This window comes from Triplophysa dalaica, chromosome 19 (genome assembly GCF_015846415.1).
Source record: "Triplophysa dalaica isolate WHDGS20190420 chromosome 19, ASM1584641v1, whole genome shotgun sequence".
Taxonomy (NCBI): Eukaryota; Metazoa; Chordata; class Actinopteri; order Cypriniformes; family Nemacheilidae; genus Triplophysa; species Triplophysa dalaica.
In genome coordinates this window covers 5961078-5986503 of record NC_079560.1, presented here as the reverse complement: position 1 = coordinate 5986503, position 25426 = coordinate 5961078, and the positions used below count along the sequence as shown (strand labels likewise).

General features: G+C 38.8%; 1 protein-coding gene across 1 annotated transcript; it reads right to left on the bottom strand.

Annotated features, from left to right (window-relative positions):
- Nucleotides 1–1029: 1029 nt before the first annotated feature.
- On the bottom strand, nucleotides 1030–24988 carry ptpra (protein tyrosine phosphatase receptor type A). Its single transcript, XM_056730680.1, is given in 23 exon segments — nucleotides 1030–4457; nucleotides 4649–4784; nucleotides 5557–5708; nucleotides 5811–5936; nucleotides 6097–6231; nucleotides 6536–6612; nucleotides 7099–7192; nucleotides 7294–7335; nucleotides 7337–7444; nucleotides 7693–7828; nucleotides 7912–8078; nucleotides 8250–8369; nucleotides 8550–8647; nucleotides 8793–8829; nucleotides 8925–9001; nucleotides 9463–9553; nucleotides 9744–9880; nucleotides 10767–10840; nucleotides 11660–11752; nucleotides 12338–12755; nucleotides 14120–14207; nucleotides 15868–15914; nucleotides 24633–24988. Coding segments are annotated over 22 exon segments (2502 nt in total). The 5' UTR covers nucleotides 15889–15914; nucleotides 24633–24988; the 3' UTR covers nucleotides 1030–4382.
- Between the last annotated feature and the right edge of the window lie 438 nt (nucleotides 24989–25426).

The following is a 25426-nucleotide window of genomic DNA, read 5'->3' as shown; positions in this document are numbered from 1 at the left end:
ACACATTGACCACAGATATCCCACAAGCAGAAAGAGTGTACAAACACTCTAGCCTGACTTCGTTTTTAATGACGGAGAAGGTTCCCCTATGGGGTGAACCGAGAGAGAAAGTGACTGATGTCGTACGACTGACTCATCGCGGCATCTTGTGTTCTGATTGAGTTTCTGTCAAACTGTGTTTAAACACGCACAGGGGTGTTGTCAAGCTAATCCATCCACGCCACACATTGGACATCGGGTCTAAAGGCCCAGGAAGGACAGGAGACAAGGTGGCGCAGGGTGACATGACTCACTCCCTATAAATTACCCCTTAGGGATGCATACAAGACCTCCATATCTTGATGCAACGGAGTGACAAAGATTATTTGAAAATGCATTTTTTTTGCTAAATTTGCTTTAGTATTCTGTTTAAGACGACAATTTAAAGGATCAAAATTGGGAAGAATTAAATAATAAAAGTTCCATTACAAATAAAAAACTCTTTAAAGTAATGTTTCTCAACTGGAGACCTTGGCGTAATTTCATGAAGGCATCAAGATAACCTAAAATAATGTAAAATAAACATTCAAATCATCTTAATTCATGTTTAATCCAAAACATTTTTTTTTTAAACAAGAATGCATATTTTTGTATTATCAAGGCTTCAGAAGATTTAATTTGGTTAGAAACTGTGAGTGGGGGAGCCTTCAAATATTGTTGGGGACAATAGATGGTCTTTGACATCTAAAAAGGTTACATCAAAAATGTAAACCATGCTTTCTTACAGTTTCAGTTTTTGAAAGCTGAAGGTTAACTTTTCTTTGCCAAAGAAAAAATAACATCAAACAAGGTTACATTTTCATTTAGGCATTTGGCAGACGCTTTTATCCAAAGCGACTTACATTGCTTTATCCTATACATTTTACATAGGTATTTGTAATACCCTGGGATTGAATCCACAACCTTGCGTTGTTGACACTATGCTCTTACCACGGAGATACAGGTTGAGTAAAAGACTCAAAATATGTTTTACAAACTAATGAGAGAGGATAAAATCTCAAGCACTTTTATTAGGTTTGAACAGTATTCTTCCTTAGAAGGCTGTTTGGCATTATATAATTATATATAATTTGCGTCATATATATAATTATATATACATATATATTCAAATTTGAATAACAAAACACTAGAAAAACAGATGCAAATTAAAAATGAACATTTTAAGACAATAATACCGAATTAAAAACAGGAAAAAAGAAAATGTCCAATACATTTCAAAATGGTCCCAGTACAGTTTAATATACATGTATGTAAAAAAGCAAGGGGAAAAATGCAAGGCAACAGATAGGAATGAAATATAAATATCCTTACATTATGTACAGAAGGGTGCATGGAGAGGAAAGAATAACGGAAACATTTTAAGGTTGGAATGTGCAGCTGCACTCGATAGGAGTTTAAAAATAGGAAATGATCAAATAAAAAAGCTAAAGTTTTAGGAGGAGGAACACTAAAGAGAATCAGCCATTCCATAACATCATAGAAAATTGCTTGCTGTCTTTCTCACCCTCTCATCCGAGGAGATGATATCTTCATCTCTCTCACTGAGCAGAGCGTAACATACATCATGGGAACGGCGTGAGACTCCAGACACGGCTTCCCCTCTTGAGCATAAGAACTTGATCGCTCCCGTACATTAAGAGCTTCGTTTTAAAAGGGAGACTTCTCCAACTGCCCATAAAACTGTTGCTTCCTTCAAGAAACGTGATTGTGGCCTTAGGAAATTACATGGAATGTCATAAAAAAAGAACTGAAAACTGATAATCGGACATCACAAACATAAAACCAAACACGATTAAAAAGCATCTGACTACTCATTTGGCTCCTCTGACAGATTATCATATGCTGTAGGGGGCAGAGCTGTGGATCAGCTACAGGTGCTAAATGAATCAGGTTGAGAATTCGGAAAACATGGGCAAACGGAAACATGCTTGAAGCTACTCAAACATGAAGAGGCACATTCTCCGCAAACTGAACAGCACATCTTGAGAGGGATCCCGCCCGTGAGAGGCTGGTATTGGCACAGTGTCTCATCTAGAAGGGGGTCGGTGTTGCTTTGAAAATCAGTTGACAACAGAATCTAGAAAGCCCTTGTTTCGCAATATCTGCAGAACATCTTGGGATATCCTTTCCTAAAATGAATCCCGTAACACGGAACTACTTCCAAATCTGTGTCATAATAGTTAGATCTTCACAGAACATCATAGATCTCAAAATTAAACAATTACAAAGAAAATTTAGGAAGATATGGAATAAGCGAGTGATGATTTGATCTGGACTGACACCCATTGGGTTTACACACATTTATGAGCTTACACATTTCATAAAACATATATTAGGCAGTGTAGAACCAGGGCCACATCCGATCACTTTATACTATCTCTAGACACTAACATTCTTTGCACAGACATCATAATTCAACTTTTAGTCCGTTCACGTGACGTCTTCAGTTGTGGTTGTGGGACGCGATCAAATCGAGGTAGTTCCCCTTTAAGATGAACATCAGAACACTACTAAACATCATTGCGATCTTGCATCTTGTACGAATCGATTTAACTGGCTCAGTGGGGCTGGAAAGGCTCATTGACTTTTGCACAACGGCTATATGGGCAGGAACAGATGATCAGGTGACCACTCTTTTAGAGCTTTCTGGATAAACGTACACGCTGTACCTTGCAAGTGTTTTTAATCTGTCTCAACGGGACTACTGAGGGTCATTCTGCTTAGAGGAAGAAAAAGTATTATAGTCAACCACAATCGTTCGGGCCAACCAGGAGACGTCTGGGTGAGTAAAAACATCACTTCCTCGGTTACAAATACACAAGGTGCCATTCAAAGGGATTTAGGAAACGTAATTGAGCCTTAGTTTGACCAAAAATGAAAATACTGTCTGTATTTACTCCTACTGTGTCGTTTCAAAGCCGTTTGACTTGGTTTGTTTAGTAGAATGAGAATCGATTTGAGAGAATAATACAATGAAAGGCGACTGAAGCTTTTTTTAAAAAGACACAAAAGTACCATAAAAGCATCATAAAAGTAGTCCATACAACTTGTACGATACATTCAAGTCTTCTAAAGTGTGCAGATTTTTTAAAGACAAAATCTTAAAAAGTCCAACTTATAATCATTTCAATTAAGTCAATAGATCTTATAAAGCAAAATAATATATGTAAATATGGTTTAAACCGCAGGGAAAGTGTAAAAATTGTATGAACTACATTTGAATCATTTATAGTATTTACACATATTTTTTTACCCCTGGGGAGCATTACAAAAATTTGCCACCAGTGCAATTTTTGTATTGTGTTTTACAGATTAAAGTCCAACAGGTTTGAAACCATATGAGTAAATGACCTAAAAAAGTTCATTTTGGGGTAAAATAATATATATAAAAAAGAAACTATACAAAGAGCCTAAAAGATCAAACTGAGAAACCCTTCTAATCGAAACCCTTTCTCGTCTTAGTTTGAGCCGTCTTTAACCAATCACAAGCTGGATCTGACACACACGGTGTTTGTGTAACAGATATTACAAGACACACTCGACAAGTCTCATTCTGAATATCGTATGAGGGTTAAAGTCACAAAAGAGTCCCTGTCGACAGCAAGGTGGTGCATTCAAAAACGACCAGCTAATAAAACGTTATCAAACAAAAAGCACAGTGAAGTGGAACGCATTGCATCCGTGTAAACGCATCCATTTCTGCCGTGTTACGATCGGTCGATTCCGTTACATCACGTGGCTACAGGCAACAGCAAAGAGAGATCGAGCTGCCATTCAAATACATTTCAGCCACTCAACTGCAAAGCACGAAGGAAACGATTTCTCATAAAAACACCCCGCGGAAAATAACACCGTTTTTTTGCCTCTAGCCACCGCTCTTTTGCGTCCGTCCATATAGCGGCATTGTAAAATACTTAATTGTGTTTTTACATAACGGTAAGCTATATTAGAAAGGTCACTCTACAACCGCAGCAAAATGGCTTCTAAAACCAAACCAAACCAAATTAGAAGAGCATATTTACACAGAGAAATAGGTAAGGGCCATATGAACAAGAGCAATATTACAAAATATTCAGAAAGGCATCTCTAATGGTGTTGTCTTGTTTTTTCCACCTTCTGCACCACTGATTTTGTCCTTGCCGGTCAAAGGATTTGAATTCCCTTTTTTTAAGTTGGCAGTCTGTCCATTTCCCCAGTCGTGTATTTCTGCAATGTATACGTAAGATTGTGAACGTGAGTGCATGTCTCCGTGTAAGACTGGGAGAGTCTGTTCAATCATCAGGTGGGCGTGGTTAGTGCGAGACCTGGAGAGTCGGTCCAATAATCATCAGGTGGGCGTGGCTTTACTTAAAGTTGGCGTAGTCAGAAAAGGCATCGATATATTCCTGAACCACTTTGTAGCAGAACTCATACTGCTCCTGTGGAAAACAAAAGGAATAAGAGAGACTTGTGATTAAACGACATTAAGCGCACATAAATATAAAGATAAATGCTTTTATACTACATTGCTATGGGATTGCTCGCAAGGACGGGTATTTCAGGTTATCCAGATGCTAAATAAACTAACGGAGGAAAACTCTTAGTTTGGAAGAGAACAGTGTTTTCTCACCAGTGTCTGCACCATATGCGGTCTCTGAAGTCTCAGGCTCTTCACCGTTTGAAAAACATCCAGAATGCCCTCTGCCTTCACACGCTCCAGGACTGTGCTAAGAGCACAGAACGTCCCCGTACGTCCCGCGCCGGCGCTGTAGACACACACACACCTATTACACAATGCTTTGAGGATATTAATGAGTTTCCTGCTCTCTCAAAGGAAAGACTCTTAATTGGCTGACCCTGAAATCCCACGGGACAAAGAAACCCAAAATCAATCTTAGTTTCATCATTAGCTACCAAGAAAGCTTTGGAGATGTAATGATTGGTAATCTTTGGATGACTTCGGGCATTACCAAACCAATTATTCTTACTTGGCTCAACAAACCTTTGAGTTTAAGTACAGTTTTTCCTGTTTGTGCTTTAAGATTAAGATAAAAACAAGGTTTTCCTGTAGAGCATTGTTTTAGTTCAACCAAACATACAAATTCTGTCATCATTAATTCACCCTCATGTCATTTAAAACCTGTAAACGACTCTTTCTTTTATGGAACAAAAGATATTTTGAGAAATGTCACACTGGTTTTGTGACCATACAACGTTCGTCAATGGTGGCCAATGTTGTTTGGTGACCAACTGTGCTCTGCAGAAGAAGAAAAAGTCATACAAGTTTGGAATGGCATGAGGGTGAAAGAATGTTTAATTTTTTGTTGTAAACTATCCCTTTAATGACCATTAATTTTCAGAAAGTTGCCAATTGTTATTTCACTAACATTCTGCTTGAGGTGTACATTGTATCACAGATCATCATTGAGATTTTCTGCTTGATAACTATACACGCATGCTAAACCGGCAGACAGGGACGTCTCTGGTGGGTTTAGGGTTGCAGGCTCCTGATTGGCTAAAATAGGAGGTGTGGCTTGCCTGCAGTGCACAGTGATTGGGTGGTTTCCAGACTGCTGCTGTTGTTTCTGAACTGCAGCAATGATGTTGATCATGCCCTTCCCGTCTGAGGGAATGCCCACCTCTGGCCAGCCGTGAAAATGAAACTGCCTCACAGCGCGAGACTTATTTTCCTGCCGAGTGAAACGCGAAGTGTCAGCATTGCACCAGATGCACAAAGAAAAACGCATCATTAAAACAACACCTAGTTAAAATCATTTGTGAGAAACGCTTACCCTGTTATTGGTGACGAGAAGGTCTCTAACAGTGTAGCTCTCGCTTTCTTCCTCTCTTTTCAGCTCAATAGACATGTCCCCACAAACCATCACGCCATCGCTATGCCAATACTGAGCACACTTCTCCTAAAGATTGTGAAAAAGTTAGAAGACCGAGTTTGCCACCAATATTATCATCCATATTTCAACAGTCTTTTTTTCAATGATTAAGTTCCATCACCAAAACAACAATCTGTATGTCACAAGACCAGATTTTAAGCACAAAGCTTGATGCATATTCATCTACCTGTCCTCTCTCCTCCACCTCGGTCAGCATTACGATAGAGCAGCTTCTCCATTCCCAGATCATCCTCCAGAAGTCCTCAATGGTGTGCTGCAGCGGCCCCTGACACGCCATGTATGAGTCCTTTTGCCTGTAGCCCTGCACACACAGACATTACTGTTTACACGGCTTATCATTGTCGAGAAAATAGGCTTTTGTTTATCAGTACATCTTAAAGGTTGACCAATAAGTTTCCATTGCAGCAGCTGTGATTATGTTTGATGTGATGATGTCACTAAGTTGCTGATAAAGAGCTTAATTTACACAACAGGAGGAGGAAGTGAAAAGGAAATCATTAAAAACAAAGCAGCCCCGGCCAACAATGGTCCTTAACACGCAAGGTGTGGTTTTGCAACAAGGCGTGGAATACTGCGGTTAACATGGGGGTAAATCTTTTACTCACATCTATAAAAGAGGCGTTGACGTAGTCAGTGTACTCCTCCCCTCGCTTCACAGGAATAATCACTCTGTTAAACTCATCTGACAGATACAGGGAGAAATCAGACTGTAAACCCTGAATGTACCGTACAGCCACGTAATATTAAGAGACGATTAAAAATTGGGTCTTAAATAGGGTTATTCACTGTTAGTTAAAATGATCATTTTTGTTTCATTCTGTGAACTTTAATATATTTCTTTTAATATTTTAATATATCAAGTAATATTTCTCTCAAATTTCAAATAAAAATGGTGTTTCTGTTTGCATTTATTTGCAGAATATGTAAACTGGAGAGACAAGTGAAAAGGACAGAACAGATGCTCAGTATTTTTTCAGACCTCAAGTACGGCAAATAAAACAAGTTCATATCTACTTTTGAGAGTCATTTATACACTAAGCTCATTACACAGTTGAATATGTAATTAGTTACTAGTAATTAATTACTTTTTCAGAGTAACTTACCCAACACTGCATAAGCATGCTGTCATTATCATACGCGAGTTAAAAAAAACGGACACACAACTCACATGGAATGATTTGCAAAACTCTATTCTTCTTCATGTTGGCTGGCAGGTTCCCAGTTCTCATCTTGTCATTCTGAATTTTTATGGAGGTGAGTTTCTAAAGAGAATGATCAAAACAAGAAGGAAAGAAAATATGTGAAACATTTTAAAATGGTCTTGGAAGGTAAAAAATAACAAGTGGACATAGAGAAATCCTACCTTAAACTCCGCCTCCAGCCCTCCACAGCCGGCCCCTGGTAAGAGGAGCGTAGAGTTTACCCAAGTGAGTCTCCAAAGACGTCACTTCCAACTCTGTGTCCCCATACAGATAGTGCTCCAATAAAGCTTGGAATATGAACACATACTGCATCTGTGGAGACAGAGCAAGTTGATATATATTACAGACAAAAGACTCCTTTAACAAATAGTTCACCCCGAAAATTGTTATTATCAATTTTAAGCTTTAGTCCCAATTCATTGTAATAGCACGCAAGAAACCAGCATAGCCTTAAGGATTTCTCTTTTTGCATTCCACAGAACAAAAGATTCAGCGAAATGTTCATGTTTGAAAGAAACTCTCATTACTGTTATCCTATAACTTGTTTTGTCTGAGCTTACGTCGGTTTGAACCATCTGGCAGCGCTGAGCTCGTATCCGTGTGACAAACCCAAAGACATCAACCTTCCTCTCCGCCGCCATCATATCCAGCATGGCGTCTATCACAATGAAGGTCCCGGTTCTGCCCACCCCAGCGCTGAGATGTACAGATGAGAATCAGTTACTGGACATCACATACACACGCTTATACGCCTGCTGACATCTCACGAGAATACGCACCTGCAATGTACCACTATGGGTCCTGCATACTGCGGGTTGCATGTCTTGACCTTCTTGAGGAATTTGAGCATGCCGATGGGAGTGAAAGGAACTCCGAAATCCGGCCAGCTGGTGAAGTGAAACTGCGTGACGAGCCTCTGGGGCTTTTTGCCAGACAAGTCCCCCACCTGAATACACAAATAACAAAAATAAACAAAGAAAGAAAGAATGAAAGAAAGAAACATTATGATAATTATATATCGAGAAAGTTATTCCTGTAAAGTCACATGCCAATAATGGCTTAAGTGATTGGTTGAAATTATGACGGAAAATGGTGACGGACTACAAAAATGTTTTACCTGCTGAATGCAGAACTTCCGGATGGTGTAGTCGACCAAAACCATCATGTCCTCCACTGACACACGAATATTCCCGTAAGTCCAGCATCCCTGATCCGGCCAGTACTGGGCACATTTACACTGCACGATATCAAGCACAGTCAAAATTATAATCACACCATGATCATAAATCTTCATAAATGCCCATCACGCTCTTAATCTATCATGTACGACTGCCAGAAAGGCTCTTGAAGTGAAAGATCAGCTTACTACCCCATAGTAACCCTACACTACATTGTGTAGATATCTCCGGGCATTTACCTCTTTCCTCTCTTTCAGATTGGTTACCATGACAATGGTGGCAGTGTTCTGTTCCCAGATCATCCTCCAAAAGTCATTGACCGTTTCCTCTTTTGGCCCTGGAATGCAACATCTTGGGTTACGTTTACATTACATTACATTTATGCATTTGGCAGATGCTTTTATCCGACGCGAATTACAGTAAAAAAAAAAAAAAAGAAGAAGAAACCTGAAAAGTGTAATTGTTCATAATTACTTATTTACCTTGTGCGCCAATGAATTTGTTCTTTTCTTGGTAACCCTGATTAGAAAGTGAAATAAGTGAAACGAATAATTATAATCAGCATATTTTCGGGCACGACCAGATTTAAATCGCAGGCCTTATGTGGCTCTCACGTTTATGAAAGAAGCGTTGATGTAGTCTGAGTCAGGAACGCCCTCCAGGGAGGTCAAATGCAACCTAGAATGATCATCTATATGGGGTAAAAAAAGAACAAAACAAAAGAAAAGCTTGTTGTTTGAATTAGGAAGTAAAATATCACATTGTAATGTAAATGTTGCATTTATAAACCATTGATTTCCACATAAGGAACTATCTTTATAGGCCTTATAATTCTTGTTTAAGGAATAGTTCACCCAAAAATGAAAATACTGGTGTCATTTACTTATTCTCAGGTCCTTGGAAACCTGTACGACTTTCATCTGTCGAACATAAAGAAGATATTTTAAAGAATGTTGCTAACCAAACAATATTGCCCCCCTTGACTTCCATTGTACGGATATAAAACCATTGAGACATTCCTCAAAATATCTTCTTTTTCAAGTTTTTTTACAACATGAGGTTGAACAAATGTTGATGGATTTTTTTTCTTTGGTGAACTATTCCTTTAAAGTGTGCTTTATAAGCTCTCCGAAAGTAGCTGGAAAGTCTTACAGGGCAGGATGTTGATGTATCTGTTCTTCTCCTTGTTTTCCTCTTTCGAGGCAGCATCACATGAAGCCTGAATTGGACATACAGGCAACGACTGCAGAGAGAAAGAAAACATCAACCCTGCGGTTCACATAGCCAAAAGCATGACAGAGTGACATATGGACACAATGTGGGCAATTTGTTTTGGGACACGCTATTAGCATAGCATCGGTCTCAAAGTCTGCTGTACTGGAAACTGTTTATTTATTACATATGTGATGTGTGTCATGGTTGTGTGCACCTACGTTGAATTCCTCCCTGAACAGTTTATTGTCATCGGCCATTCGACGGTTCATTTCCTCTTCCAGCTTATCGACATGAAGGGGCGGGTACTTCCTGTTGGTGCTAGGGGAGCGGGCCAATAGTGGCACACTCTGAAGTTCTGTGAAATGGAGCAGGAAAGGAGGCATGAGGAGCGGAAAGTGGGAAGCAATGCGTAGGAAGAAAAAGACGTATATTTAGCATATACGTCACATAATAACTCTACATATCACTGATGTCCTTCTGAAACCTTGTATCTCCATTTTTGGCATAAATTACCATTATTAGTCACCCTTTATGTTTGTTAAGGGGTTTTGCAAAATATATATATATATATTTTTAAGTGCTTGTCAACTTTGATAACACAATATTTAATCACCAAAAGTGCAGTGTTTTTTCCATTTCCTGAAAAAACGTGACTTAACATCCAAGGTTTTGGAAAGACAGCGACAAAAAGACAAACAAAAAGATCACAATCAGAACATAAAACAGATTAGTATTAACAACTAAATATTATATAAATATACTGCACATGTGTCCTATGGAGTAACAGACTAAAAATGTAGAAAACGAACTGTTAATAATATATTATTTAATATTTGTTTATAATATATAATTCTATAAGAGATTTTTCTTCATTGTAAGTTTTTTCCCTAAATTATTGCAGTCACACCATAAGACACATTTACACATTTTTTGTCAACTACACAAATTCAGTAGAAAAATCAAGACACCACTCCAAAATATTCAGTTTTCTCAATTTTTCCAGAACAAGCTATATATGAAGAATGACTTGCAATTTGTCCTCTGACAAAGTTGTCCTGGTGCACCAGTAGGGGGCATCACAGTACAATTCAAGTTACAAATCTAAATGCTCATTCTGTTGTGTGTATTCATCTTATACACTGTCAAAAAAAAAATCTGACTGCAATATATTTCTTATTTAAGTGCTTATATTCACAAGAACACTTACAGAAGGATACACACCCACACAGTGTTATTCGTACCTGTGTCATCAGCTCTGCCATTGGTCAGCCGGAAAGAGTTGGAGTGGCTCCCTGCCTGCTTGTACTTCTTAAACCTGCCACAAGCAAGCAGAACAACAAGCTAATCATTACCATGGTAACTGGCCAATTCAGTTCATTGGTCCCCCGCTGCTGTTGTGGGTTTCCTGATGAATGGAGCTTACTGGATGGGCTTTAAGCACATTTTCTCAATTGTGTACGTGTGTGCTGGCATTTTATGGCTAAATTAAAGACGGCAATGGTTGAGATGTGGTGTGTTTACGAGTGGATATACTTATTGATATATTACTTATATATTAAGCCTGAGCAAGTTGTATATATGCTTTACATTCCTGCCTTGAATCCAGTCAGATTTTGGAGAAAAGACATTCTGCATTGAAAACGTAAAGCAGGTCATCTATTAACATAAAAATGGATATATATATATATATATATATATATATATATATATAATTACAGTTCAGGAATAATTCAGGAAAGTAATTATGCTTCCCTATGGCTCAGTGGTGCCCCAGGGATTGCACATAGACAGAAACAAAATGTATAATACAATGCAATGTAAGTTGCTTTGGATAAAACCGTATGCTTAATGCATAAATGAAATTTAATAAATTAAGTATAAAAAAGAACATTTCTTATAACTCCTGTAAAGTTTGTTACAGAACACTACGAAGGCAGAAAGTCAAAACTGCATCTTGTTTACATTATAGTGTGTTTGATTCTATACTCAATGAGGCCCCCTGGTGGTGCATGGGCCCTACGCAATCTGCGTAGTTTGCATATAGGAAGGATCGGCTATGGTTATAGAAATTGTCATAGTGTGAATACAGCTTAAATGACAAAAAACGTCTGTTTGGTGTTAGTCTGTGACTCACCTTAACATGTACAGGACGATGATGATGAAGACAATCACCAGAAGAGAGGATAGGGCGACCATCACAGCCATGATCGGCGTCTCATCTTGGTTTAGAGGACAATGAGTTGTTAAAATCACAGTTACTAACAGATTTTATAGAATTCTATTAAAGGAGCTGTTATAAAATAAAATTCTGCCAACTTCTCTTGACATATGTGTGGTTCATAAATGGAAACAAAAAAACACCTCAATTCAATTAAAGGGGTCATATGGCGCGACTACATGTTTTTCTGTGTCTTCTGTGTTATGAGCTGCCCATGCATGTATTAGGCAGGTAAAATTGCAAAAAATGAAGTGTCGGAACAAAACATGCGTTCTTTTTAAAACGCAATGCTTACCCAGACCTGCCTGAAAGAGGAGATACAAACAAGCACGGTATGTGGAAAATACAGCGTTTTTAACCTTAAATTGTGCATATAAACACATTGCATTACATCTAAAACAACCGATAATATTCGTTTTAGCCGTGTCATATGACCCCTTAAAAATATTGGTAAAAAGTAAAACGGGTAGCTGAAACGTACCTTGGCCGTTATCTTCATCAGTTGAAAAAACAAAGAAACAACATCAGTAAACCGAAACCTTAATATCGTTTTTAAATAACAAAGGTATGCATTTACTTCAAAATGTACAAAACTCACTTGAAGGATGGTTCGAGTCAGGGTTGGTGACATCTGTATGATCAAACGGACTATCAGTTTTGAACTCTGAAGGAGTCGGAGTGGATGGAAGGTCGGGTGACAGGCTTTCTACCGTAGTTAAAACAGTTGTCTCGTGATCCCCGGTGCTGTTGGTGGTAAGCGATGGCGACCCACCAGACGGGGTGGAAGGGGAAGATGGAGGTTTAGTTGGGACGGACTTAGTTGGAGTGGGAACCAAAGGTAGGTCGGTGAAAACTTGTGGCTCCACCACGGCTACAGAGTCATTGAAGCTTGTTGTGACGACAGGTGCAGGGGGCTGTGTTATAAGTGAGGTGTTTGATGGAGGCTTCTCTGTGACTGTGACTGAGGGTGTTGTGGGAGGAGGGTCTGTAGGTTTGGTGGTCCTGACTGAATCTGGGAGAGAGATTGAAAGCTTTGGATAAACGTTAATGTGAAAAGAATCTTCTCAAAAAAGGAGGTTTAAAACAGGTTACCCAATGATGGTAACAAAAAGTGAGATACTTCATAGCACAACATAATGACATCTTTGAATTAAAAGGATAAATCTGAATTAAAATGTATGATACCACTATAGACAGTGTAGGTCAAATAAAAAAGCTGGGCAAGCAGTTCTGGATCTTTCCCAATTCAAGTAGTTAGGAACTGAACATGCATGACTAGAAAACAGCTGCCTGGGGCGTTTCCAAGATGGCCGCCAAGTGAACAGACCTGCCCACACCACAACTAGGCATGTGAGGAAACGTGTTATCCTCAAGGCGATTTCTCAGCAATTCCTGAGAAATCACCTTGGAAATACAATCCGCAGGGTAAATCCTAAGGATAACTGCGACGGCCTCAAGATGTTTGAAGTAGTTTTGATCATGAAGGCCGTTTACTTCGTGCACTTTTGCAGACGCCGACCTGCTATATCAGTTTCTGTGACAGAAATAAAGGTGCCGTGGTTTTTCAGTGGTGGCACCAAATTTGTGAAATGGTTTACCTGTACACTCAACCTATTATATCAGGCTGAGCAGAGACATTATGATTTTTTTTATTTTTTATTAATATATATATTAATATATATATATATTTTCCTATTGTTTTCTTGTTGTTTGAGTGTGATTGCCATCGGAAGTTGTGAAGCACTTTGGTCAACCATGGTTGTTTTTAAATGTGCTATATAATTAAAATTTAACTTGAACTTGTGCAACTGCAAATTGCTTGTGATGTTTCTCATTTGTAAACAGCTCTAAATAAAACTACATTTACATGTAAATGCAAAATGACATTTACTTATGACAAGTACATTTATGTCAATATTCACTAGGTATGTTTCAACCTAAATAAACTGACTTAAAAAAGTTAAAAAAAGGGTTACACAAATGTGGTAAATGTGAAAATTCTGTCATCATTTACTCAGTCTCAGGCATACGCGATCTATACCACCAAGGTAGTGGTCTAGCTTTTGTTGAAACTTGTATCTTTGTATTAGCACCTATTGTATTATTGCTCCTGTATGACAAATCGCTTATTGCTACCTGAACTCTTTGTAAGTCGCTTTAGATAAAAGCGTCTGCTAAATGACTAATGTAAATGTTAAACGTTGAGTGAATCAAGAGAAACTACTCCATTAAATCTGACGATTTTAATTTGACAAAAACGTCTTTGTTTCAACACTGCTGTCTGAATTTCCACTTCACATCAAATTCATTTTTACACCAAATTCATATTAAGATATATTTTATTACAATTTTAAAGACATGAAATAAATGGCTTGCCTGAAGGGTCAGAGACATCCTGCGCTGTGCTGAGGGCCACACAGGCCACCTGTATCAGCAGGAGCAGAGGACCTACACCCATCCTGCCCTGAAATACACACAACACAAACATTAAGTCACACAATTCTTACAAGTCTTAAAATCGAGCATCACTTTACACATTCTCAACAGACCAGCAAGCAACATCCCAATAGCCATTGAAACCCCGATTTAGGTATATGTCACACATGCACTGATTAACAATGAACTAACAACTGCAATTGACTGAATTCGGATGAAATCGGTGGAAAAAATTATACTTGCACAAATCGATTTAGTAAAAGCTGCTCGCACATTCACCATGGATACTTGCATTTGTGATAAGTGACTTCGATTTGGCAGAGAGAAAAGATTTGAATGAAATCCAAGGAGGACAATGGACTATCAGTTTTCAGTGTGAACAGAATCTCATTGGTCACAGCCAAGTATATCAGAGTTTGCCCACCGACATAAAAGATGACAGATTTCAACGAGATTCCACGGTTCTACTTCTTAGAATTCGGAAAATGGGCAATGCACAGGAATAGTTCACCAAAAAATCGTCCCAATTGATTTGACCATATACTGGGCCTTATTTATCAATCTAATGTAGAAACGAGCGCATATCCGTGCACGGAAATCGCAAATCTTCTCGTGCTATAGATATAATTTACCGATCATTTTTAGGGCGCAATTGTAGAATACTGTTTATATGTAAATGTTTTTCTACAGTTTTCTTCATTCAGATGAAGAAAAAATGGTCTGTGGCGGAGGAGACAGATGCATGTTTCTAAGCAGGATAAGGGTTTAAAATCTAATGCGACTAATCTTGCATTTCAGGCTGCTTAAATCAAGCACACACAGTTTTATGTTTGCTTTATTTATTTTTTCTTTTTCAGATCTGTCAGAGCCAGGACAAGCGGTCTTCAGCCACCACAAACAGGCCTGGAACCTTGTACACAAAGCAAGGCAACCTCGAGCTGTGACCCAGTGCGCCTCTTAAACCCCATCGAATATCCCACAAATAAAAAACCATCAAAGCATGCATGTTTTTCTGTCCTAAAATGATATTTGTCAAACAAAGAAGCTATCATCTTGTGCATTTTAATTTTCTTAGAAGTATTGACTAAAAGCTCATAAAAGGTTTTTACACCGAAGCACCCGTTAACCTTGTAATTTCAAACAATTAAATGATCTGTAATTAGGCTAGATATAGCTAGAATACTTTATTCATGTAATGAAAATAATAAATCGGATCGGAATCTATTTTTACATTTGTTATTCTAATCGAAAAAAAACTCATCTTTCTATCTTTCTTCCTTTTCAGGAATAATCAAAAGGGTAAAGCCTACACGTCCCTTCTCTCTATCTCAAAACTTGCGTACATGAACTGAGACCTGTTGTGAGATTTGTTTCTAGCCATCAGTCACATCCATGTTGATAAATGCTAAAAATTATAAAGATTTGCTTTTAAACGACTGTAAACCCAGTTTTCGGTTGTACGTTCGTTTCATAAATGAGGCCCATAATGAGTCATTTTTATTCCTACTATAGAAAGTCAACAGGGACCAATTTTTGGGTGAACTCCAACGATCCCTCTAGTGAGGTCAATCATCAATGGGGCTTGGTACAGTGTTGTGAAGTAGCCGAGATATCATACTCTCCTATTCAATAAAGGACATGGTCTTGTTTGACTAGAAAAACATAGGTGGAGAAATGGAGTTACTAACCTGGAGAAACGAAACCTGCATCACTCACTCATTCGCACAACGATCTCCTGCAGGCATGGAGAGAAAGAGACAACAGCGTTAAACATCTAAATAAACACATATAAACCACAGTTTTATTTTAATCTGAAGTTCCAGCCTATTCAGAAACGTGTGCAAAGCCTCAACACTAAAACAGAAAAGATGTCAGTTCCTGGATGAACAGCAAGTGTGGATTTGAACCTTATGCAGTCAACCTCACACGTCAGTCACATGTTCTACACAGACTCCCCTCCATTTAGACATATTTGTCAATCCAATTTGGAAAGGCTGACACATATCAAACTTCCTTCTCTCCTGACAACCATGCACATGACAACGTATCACACACTAGACATTAGCAACAGTTACCAAACAGACATCTACGTGTCTTTATTAATCCAAAGGACAGCCTGCAGATTTGGCCCGAGTTGATTAAAATCGCAGTTTCAGTCGGTTTGATGAGGGAGCAAAAATATAATCACAGAATTTGAAGCCAAAGGTCAGCATGAAGCAGGCTGACCATCAACCAGGTCTGTAATTCTATTGGTGTCACACTGACTAAACCGTGATAATCCCAGTGCCAATCTGAAGAGTCAAACCCAGAAATAATCCAGCCCGTCTGCCACTCATCAAGCAAGAGCATCTGCGATCCTGTCGTTCTGAGGGCAGGCCGAACAGCTTCCACCGGTGCTTGGCAACCGCTGATATCGAACATCAGCAGGTCACACCTAGTTATCCACCCGCTGCCTCTGAGGAGAGCTTTCAGTGTATCAAGAACCAGTCTGAGCTGTTTACATAAGAAATTCAACAACTACACCACCTTCATGTAACTTCATTAATATGACTAATCATAAAAAAAACTTTAATAAAGTGACAGTTGACCCAAAACCTAAAAATTCTGTTATGAATTACTCACCCTCTAGTCTCCCAAACCTGTAAAAAAATATTTGTTCGGTTAAACACAAAGAAAGATATTTGGAAGAATGTTAACAACAGACAGTTCTGGGGCACCATTGACAACCATTTTTATGTTCCTTCTATGGTAGTCAACGGTGCCCCAGAACTGTCAGTTGATAACGTTATTCCCAAAATCTTTCTTTGTGTTTAACCGAAATGTATAAAGGTTTGGAACAACTAGAATTCTTAAAATGATGACATTTTTGGGTAAACAATCCATTTAAAATATATAGTAGAGGTAGAGTAGAGGCTTTAAATGATAAAAATAGTTTGTAAGACATTTTTTTAGAATCAAATAACTGATGTGTTTGACTGTTTTGTGTTAACAAGCATGTCCTTGAAATCAAACTCTGAAATTGATGAATAACAACACCATTAACTACATAGATTTGACATTATGACACACTGAAGATTTCTTTTATTTGCGGAACACACAGTAAGATATTTAGAAGACTGTCAGATCTCGCCCCATTGACTCCCATCCCATTCTATTTATTTTCCCTACTATTGGAGGGAAACATTTCCAAATTTCTTCCTGTGTGTTCAGCAATACAAAGAAATGTAAACAGGTTTGAACCATCTTAGGGTGAGTAAATGAAGTATCCGTTTAAGGTTGTGACCGACTAGCTGTGAAAAACACAGCTGTAGAAAACAGCTCTACATCCTTTCAGTTACTGTTGGTCAATTTTTCTTGTTCTGAATGAGCAAATAAAAAGAGATTCTTTGGGCATTACAAGCTCTTCAAAACACCACACTGGCCTCTTGCCCCTCTCTAGAGTTCTGTTTAGCCCACATCTATATACCCATTGCTGTCAAGTTGACCACAATTACAACCTTATTTTCCAGGGCACAAACCATGTAAACCGACTCAGTCTGAGAGTGATGCCGCATTTCGAACTGTGGCTGTCCTTACCGATGTATTTTTCATACGCATTAGTGGTGTTTGCTAAGGCAGGCATTTCTATAACTATTGCGCATAATTACGGTTAGAAATTTGAACAAACATATAGTTATAAAATAAGTCATTCCACACCGTTTACACAACAGACACGTAATGCTACTAATATTAAAGGGGTCATGTGACACGGCTTAAACACATATTATCGTTTGTTTTTCATGTAATGCAATGTGTATACACCAGTGGTTCTAAAACTGTGGTTTCACCCTCTGGATATATAAAGAGGTGAAGAATACCTAGAAACACCAAGAAAAATTATATCAGGGATTAAAGAATATGCTCGAAGGCCAAAATTTGCTTAAATAAATTAAAATGTGTAGGTATAAAAAATACTAAATAAATTATTTCTCCATACATTAGAAGTTTCTTTTGACATTTACCTCAATTGGGGTCCAATGTTAAAATAAAAATAAATATAAATAAAATATAAAAATATCATCTTTTGTGTTCTGGAAAAGAAAAAAGGTCTTAGTTTTCATTTTTGCGGGGACCATCCCTTTGGGTTCTTTAGACTTGGACCCGTAAGCAACCACCTAGCAACCACCAGGTGCACATTTGGCAACCATGCTTAAAAAACACTCAAATGTTTTTTGTCTCTAGTTTAATGACATTTAATTAGTTTAATTTGTTTGTGTCTGGGGAATATCTCTTGAGTTTGTCATGCTTCATTAGCTATGAATGACTCCATGTAATACTGCGACTTCAGCGTTAATCCTGATGGAAACGGCAGTTACTTCATGCAAACATCTCAACATTTCCATACAAAGACGTTACACTCACACAGCAGCATCCTTCTCTGACAATTTAATCAAATCAGACTCTACACTGCGACTGCAGATTCCACGTCCACAGACCTATTATTCTACTGCCAACCATGAGCATTCTACATGCTCGGAGGCCTGAGCATACACATGGATAAACATTCTTTAGGTGAAGGGCAAATCAGAAATCAGTGGAGAAATGTTTGCTATTCCCTAAAGAAAGCAATATTAAAAAGAAACAGCACTCTGAGACAAATCTAAATTTGATGCTAAAAAGTTCATTATGTATCAGTTGGTCCGTATCTCATCGCCCTGTCTGGAATTGGCAGGAAAGCCGTAGAACCCGAGAGACCACATTGCTCCCTTCCTTCCTTAGCCATCTGTTTGATTGCCTGCCAGATCCGTCATTTGGCCCAAAAGAGCCACACCCTCACCTTATGCATCAAAAAAAGCAAACAATATGTGTGAAATGTGCCAGGCGATTACGTAATTCCACTTTTGTTGATTCCATTAAATATGCATATTCAAGTTTGCATTCAATGTTTTTGGAGAGAAGAGATGAGTCAGTCCTGTTTATCATACTGAGGCTATAATGAGTTACAGAGGAAACGACACACCTCTAATACATGACACCCATAATAGGGGTTTTCCTCTGAGATGTGACGTCATTCTTAAGTGCACAAATGGCCTGTCTCCAGTTCCACAGCGCTCATGAGCACCACTGGCTTGTTCCTGGGTGACAGCTCGCAGCACAGTTTCACGATTTTTAGACAAACCAAAACACAGACTTGCGCGTGTCCAAAAAAATCGGCATTCTATAGCGAAAGTTACACCTTGATTGCACGAGACTGCACCTTGGAAAGAAGCCTTTCTCAACATTACAATGCACCGCATAGAGGTTGCAATTTGCACAAAATAGATTGAGATTTTAGAGTTCTTTGTGTCGCTCATAGAACAGTTTAACAAGACTATACACACAATTCTTGTAGGAAAGCTATAAAGTGCAGTTTACAGATTTTCATCTGCAAGAAAAGGTCAGTCAGGTGTGGAATGACTTAATAAAAACTTTTTTGTAGAACAATAGCGCAGTATCATAATGTGCTGACAAGAATGAAGAGCCCATTCTCTGCTTGAATCAAAAGAAAAGAGGCATTAAGAAAGCTTCCTGTGTCATGAATTGGCTTTCAATATAAACATTGTTTAAACACCAACAACAGAAAACAGTTGAAATGAGGAAGGAAAAATACAGTAAATATTAAATTTAATTAATTTGAATTGGATAGACACTTGGAAAGCCATTTTGGCTAAATGATGCTAATCTCGTTTAGATGATTAAAGAAATTTCTGACCCCAAGTGAGGTGTTCATCCGTCTGATTTTCCAGTAATTATTTCCCTCTGTGAGATTAGAGGGGCCTATTTGAACTTGAATAACAGTCCTTTCCAGTGAGTTTCTTTCAACTAACAAAACTGTGTGGCTCCAATCTTTCTTTTACAAACTGTGTCAATTAGGAAATGACATCACAATTGTTACATAACATTATTGGAAATATTCCACATTCAGTATATTGAACATTATTCATAATTTTTTGACAAACATACACATATAGGAAACAAAGGCATAATAACATATAACGGCTCTTACACCCAGGCCAGTAGTGAACTCCGGAGTGTATCTTGTCCCATACCACACCTCAAGTTGAAAAATCTGTTGATGGACTTCGAGATCTCACATGATTAAAGTTTTAAATGTTAGTGGGTAAAGTGCCTTTAAGAATTCCCAAGTAATTCCTACTAGAGAATAGAATATCATTGGGGACACATTTGACTCGTTCATCACAAATCCACTTTTCTATTACCAATGTACAAACTATCTTAGCAACCACATAGCAACAGCCTTGACATCCCAGACATATTTGGTACAGGCAAGTGCCAATTAAACTTTTTTTAAACAAGAAGTCCAGTCTTTTTTAACATCGAGTTTACTGCATGTGTAGTTCTACTATCTTGAAACGGCCCAACCCGATGACCATGATTAATTGTTCCACTCTTAACATACCAGAGAAGTCATGCTGTAAATACTGCTAGACTAACAGTTTCTCTCTTTATCTGTCTAATCAAGCCTCTCTCTGCACCAAGCCTGAGGGACATCTTAAAAGAAAAAGCACCAGTCACAAGATCCCATGTTCCTCTTTCCAAAAGTTCCTTTACCGTACAACTATTCTAGACATCAACAGGTGTACCCTACTTTCCATATCTCTTTAGAAACTGACAAATTGGGAGATGCGAACCACGACAGCATTTACATTCTGCACTTTTAAACATAAAATGTGAGATAATGAGATTGTATTTTTGTCATTTGCAAAATGTTAAACGCTCTTTCAATTGTAAGTCGTTTGAAATAAAAAACGTCTCCTAAATAAATAAATTGTAGAGTTCAGATCAGGATAGCCGGTCCTAGAGTAGCATAGAGCATCTGCCATGCAATGGCCACAGAAAAGAAAAAACATTAATATAAAAGAGAAAACCAATATTTTATCTCATTTCATTATACTGTAATAATCTCCAAAAAAGATTCACACATATTGATAACACAAGAACATTTTTGTGGGAAAAATGAGGATGGACCACCATGCTGTATTATAGCATTATCAATACGCACAATTGATTACTTCTATTTGACCCAAATCTGAACTTCTAACGACTAAAATGTCATGTCCAATATCGCTAAATCCAATAATAATTAAAATAGAAATCAAACCGAGTAAAATATATCATTCTAAATTTTTAACAAAATACATTTTGAGTACCACCGTGAATATCATCACAATGAATGTAAATATCAATACTTTGTATCGTCAGGTCCCTGCTGATTCCCACACGACAGCGAACGTGGCAGTTGAGGTCCTTTCTGCAACCGGAAAGCATTTCCTAAGGACATATAATGGGTATCTGTCTGTCCCCATTCACGGTTTATTAATACTCTGCTCTGCACCCTGGAGGAGTGTGCAGTGTGACACGAATAATCTCAATGCTCCTCTTCATCGCGCTCAAACTGGGACAGCAAGTTGATCCTGCAGCCGTTGCTGTCATAAAAATGCTCCTATGCCATTCCACAAAACACACAGCCATTCCTGCAACTTCCTGTGCACCGCTTCCAGGAACGAGAGCTCAAATAATTACTCAAGTTACTCGATTACAAAATAGCTGAGGGATAATTTTCATTCCGTAGCGCTGCATGACTGTAAATGTGGGCTGAAGCAAGCAAACTTCTTTCAGAGGACAAGCAAGTTTGTTGTTTAAATTCATGCAATTTTCTTTGAAATAATGAATGCTGATGAATTATGCGCAATACGACTGGGAATGCACATTGGGGTCTGATTTGACCTCATATTGAGGCTACAAATAATGTTTCTGTTTTCAGAAATGCGTATTAAAATGTAAGAGTATAGTTTGCGATTCAGATTCATTAGCCGAATAATCTGTTTACAGAAACGTGTTAGTGGTGCCATTTATCAGAGCCACATCTGAAATGAAGGGGCAGCAATGCAGTTTTCCTATTTTGATCTCTGAACAACCAATATAAAGAATAACATGTAAAGTTGTTAAATCATCGTAAAAGAAAAACTTTAACCAACCCTGAGGTAACGGTGTGATTATCTGTGCCTGCAGTCGTGTGTCAGGGTTTCCCAGAGAATTCTCTGGTCTAGCCACATCAGACACAGAGGGCAGGAAGTGGCAGAGATGAGGTCAGTTTTTAACACACAGTTGGACTGAACCGCATGCAGTGGACGTCCAAAAGAGCGCAGATTCACAGCCGAGCATTTCTCCCTTAGACTTCACATGAAATATAAAGATATAACCAACCATATGTGACACCAAAATAAAAACTTTAACTCAGCCGTGTCATTTTTTCTTCTGTGGAATACACAAAGAATATCCAAGATATCCCTATAATCTCTAATTCCTTGAGGGGATTTCTTGCAAAGATTCCCAGAATTTTCTATTAATATAAACTGATATGCCCTGTCTGGGTGCTTACCAAGTAAAACATCTAGCAAGACTCCGCCCATCCGACTGATACACTGCATGGCTTATCCTCCTGCAATTGACTAAACTGCATTCCAGGACAAGACTTCAAGTTTCATTTTAAAAAGTTATAAAAATGATTTACATGTGTGTCGTAATATATGTGTGGAAAACTTTCTGATCTCTTAGAAAACAGAACACAGTGTTAAGAACATTGCTGAAGACAAGATCCGAGTACAGACTCCGACATCAAGTTATTACGCAACACAAAAACATGCAATCGATCGAGAAAGTAATCTGACAATGCACTTGTGTTTAAACCAACACTACTTCTCACTCAGTGAACTTTTTATTTAAAACATTCAGTACAGCCCTTCTCCACCCATCCAATCACAGTACAGTTCTTTGAGAAAACGGTGTCAGGATGTACATGACATATTACCTAACATTGCCTGGAGCGATCATTACAGCACAAAAAGCCAAACAGGTATTGTGTGAGCTGAAATGCCAACCAAGTATCCACCTACATTCACTTCCTAACTACACACGGCTATATGACGTGTACAGCACACTCATCTTAAAAGGTAAGATGTTGGAGAGCAACAGGCTCTGGTTGTCAGAGATGGTTATTTCATAACCATAGACTTAACAACAGGTCGAGACAGGACACGCTGATATGGTAACTAAAGCCAGGTGAGACCAGAACTAAAAATAAATGCAGGATTACAATACAGAGAACTCATTTATAGATATGGAGTCCCTACTTCCAGAGCTTCAAGGCAAGATTTGCCTCAACATATCCAAAGAACTACAGACAATGTGGAATAGGTCTATATTTTCACCTAATTTACTGCAATAGCGCACAATATAATAAACAGACAAACCTGTAGACTACACTGATAACGCATTAACCAACCATGATGGTAGATCTAATGAAGAGGTTCTTCTCAAAAATGTGAACAAACAATACAGATTGTCTTTTATATGTGCGTAGACAGTTCTGCTAATACAAACTGGGCTTCTAGATTTCGTTTCCCTCATTATATAGCACCATTCATAAAGACACAGCAGTGAATGAAGCCAGTGAATGGATTTTCAATTCGATGTTCTCCAGCACTGCAGAGGCGCGGAAACCTCTGGTAAAAAAGCACAACGTATCTTTAAAGGAAGACAATGTTTACAAAACCTGACGGTATGTCTGTGCATCCAAATTCGTGTGTCTGTCAGGTAAAAGCTCCCCCACGTGCCCCCTCCCTCCACAGCCCACCCTTTAAAAACATGTAGCGACAAAGCGCTGATCAATACGTTCACTTCCAACCTTCGCTTGACGCGAACGCACTGGACTCCCATTGTCTAGCCATTTGTTATTGTTACAGTGTAACAATGTTCAGAAAGTAACAAGTTTGAGATTGTTACTATTGCTGAAATGCATACAGTTTAGAACCAGGAATGTTTCACAAAGTAACCATGTTGTCACCGTTACAATGTATTCAGAGGGGAAGCATTCCGAATGCGTCAGAATCGTGTATTATGCTACGATGTGTGCAGTTTAAAAAAAAACATACATTTTGTTACAATATATCTAGTCAAAAACAATTAATATTCCGACAATGTCATCGGTCGCAACCCATTAATGTTGCAACAATGTATCCAGTCAGAAATCACGCCTGAGCTCTGACTTCCAATAAAAGCTATGCGTGTCTCTCTTCCTCTCCCTCCTCCCTTTTCTCAGCAGACCCCCCCTTCCCCCTCCTTCATTTTTCCCTTCTTGCCTCCCAGCTAGTTCGGCAAATGTTCGCGTTGCTTCAAACATTATTGGGGCGCTCCCAAGACACCCCTGTCCTCTGCGTAAACATAACGTTATATAAAATGCTTCTAGGTTTCAGATATTCCTCAAAAGCCTTTGCTTTCTTTGGCTAGCCAACTCACTAATGTGACAAATTCTGCGTGTGCTTATACCATGTACACAACGTTAGGGTATAAACTGAAGCAAGAACAGAAGTTTGGGCAGTTAATTGTGTAAAGAAGCAGGCATTTCACTCACCTCGTCACCCCTGTCCTGCAGCTTGATGCTCCAGAAAAAGTGCGATTGTTTTCCACTTCCCCGGCCCCTGTCTCCACACCCCAGGAACCGAGAGTGCGTTCGGGGTGGGGGGCCTGGGTGATAGGAATGGTCTCGGACAGGCAGCCAATTTGGAGTGGGCAACGGAACGCGGGGATTACTGGTATCCAGAACGCATGTCTTTGGAAGGCGTAAAAGTGGGAGATAGTATGCGCATATATCCTCCTATCAGCGAAACGTGTATTCCTAGCGTCTCCGCAGCTCGGGGACTCGGTATCCCACGGTTTATTCGCTGTATCCGGGCGCGTCGGTCGCCTCCTAATCCGCCATGTTGTGCCCCTGCGCCTGGAATGGGAAGCAGCGGATTCCCAGGCCAGGCCCCTCCTCTCCTCTTCCCACGCAGCGACGCCGCGACATCTGGCGGACGGGACGCTTCTAGCAGAAGGGAACGGGATAGGTGCAAAGCGCAGCCCATTGGCGAGTAGAGGGAATGTTGGTTAGAAAGAAACATGGGTTTTCCGTGAAATCTCTTTTACTTCAAGAACGCAAATATGTTTTTTTTAATGCGTTAGTCTGTTTTAAGACTGCATGGTCTTATGGTATCACAGTGTTTTGATAAATTGTAAAAACAAAGTTTTAAATTTGTCTAAACTTTACCTCAAGCCTTCCTATATATCAAACATGGCAACATTTTCTTGTTTATGATACTCAACCACCGCTTAATTTCTTATTTTTTTTACCTAAATTCAACTATATGAACTTGCATTCACTTTTAC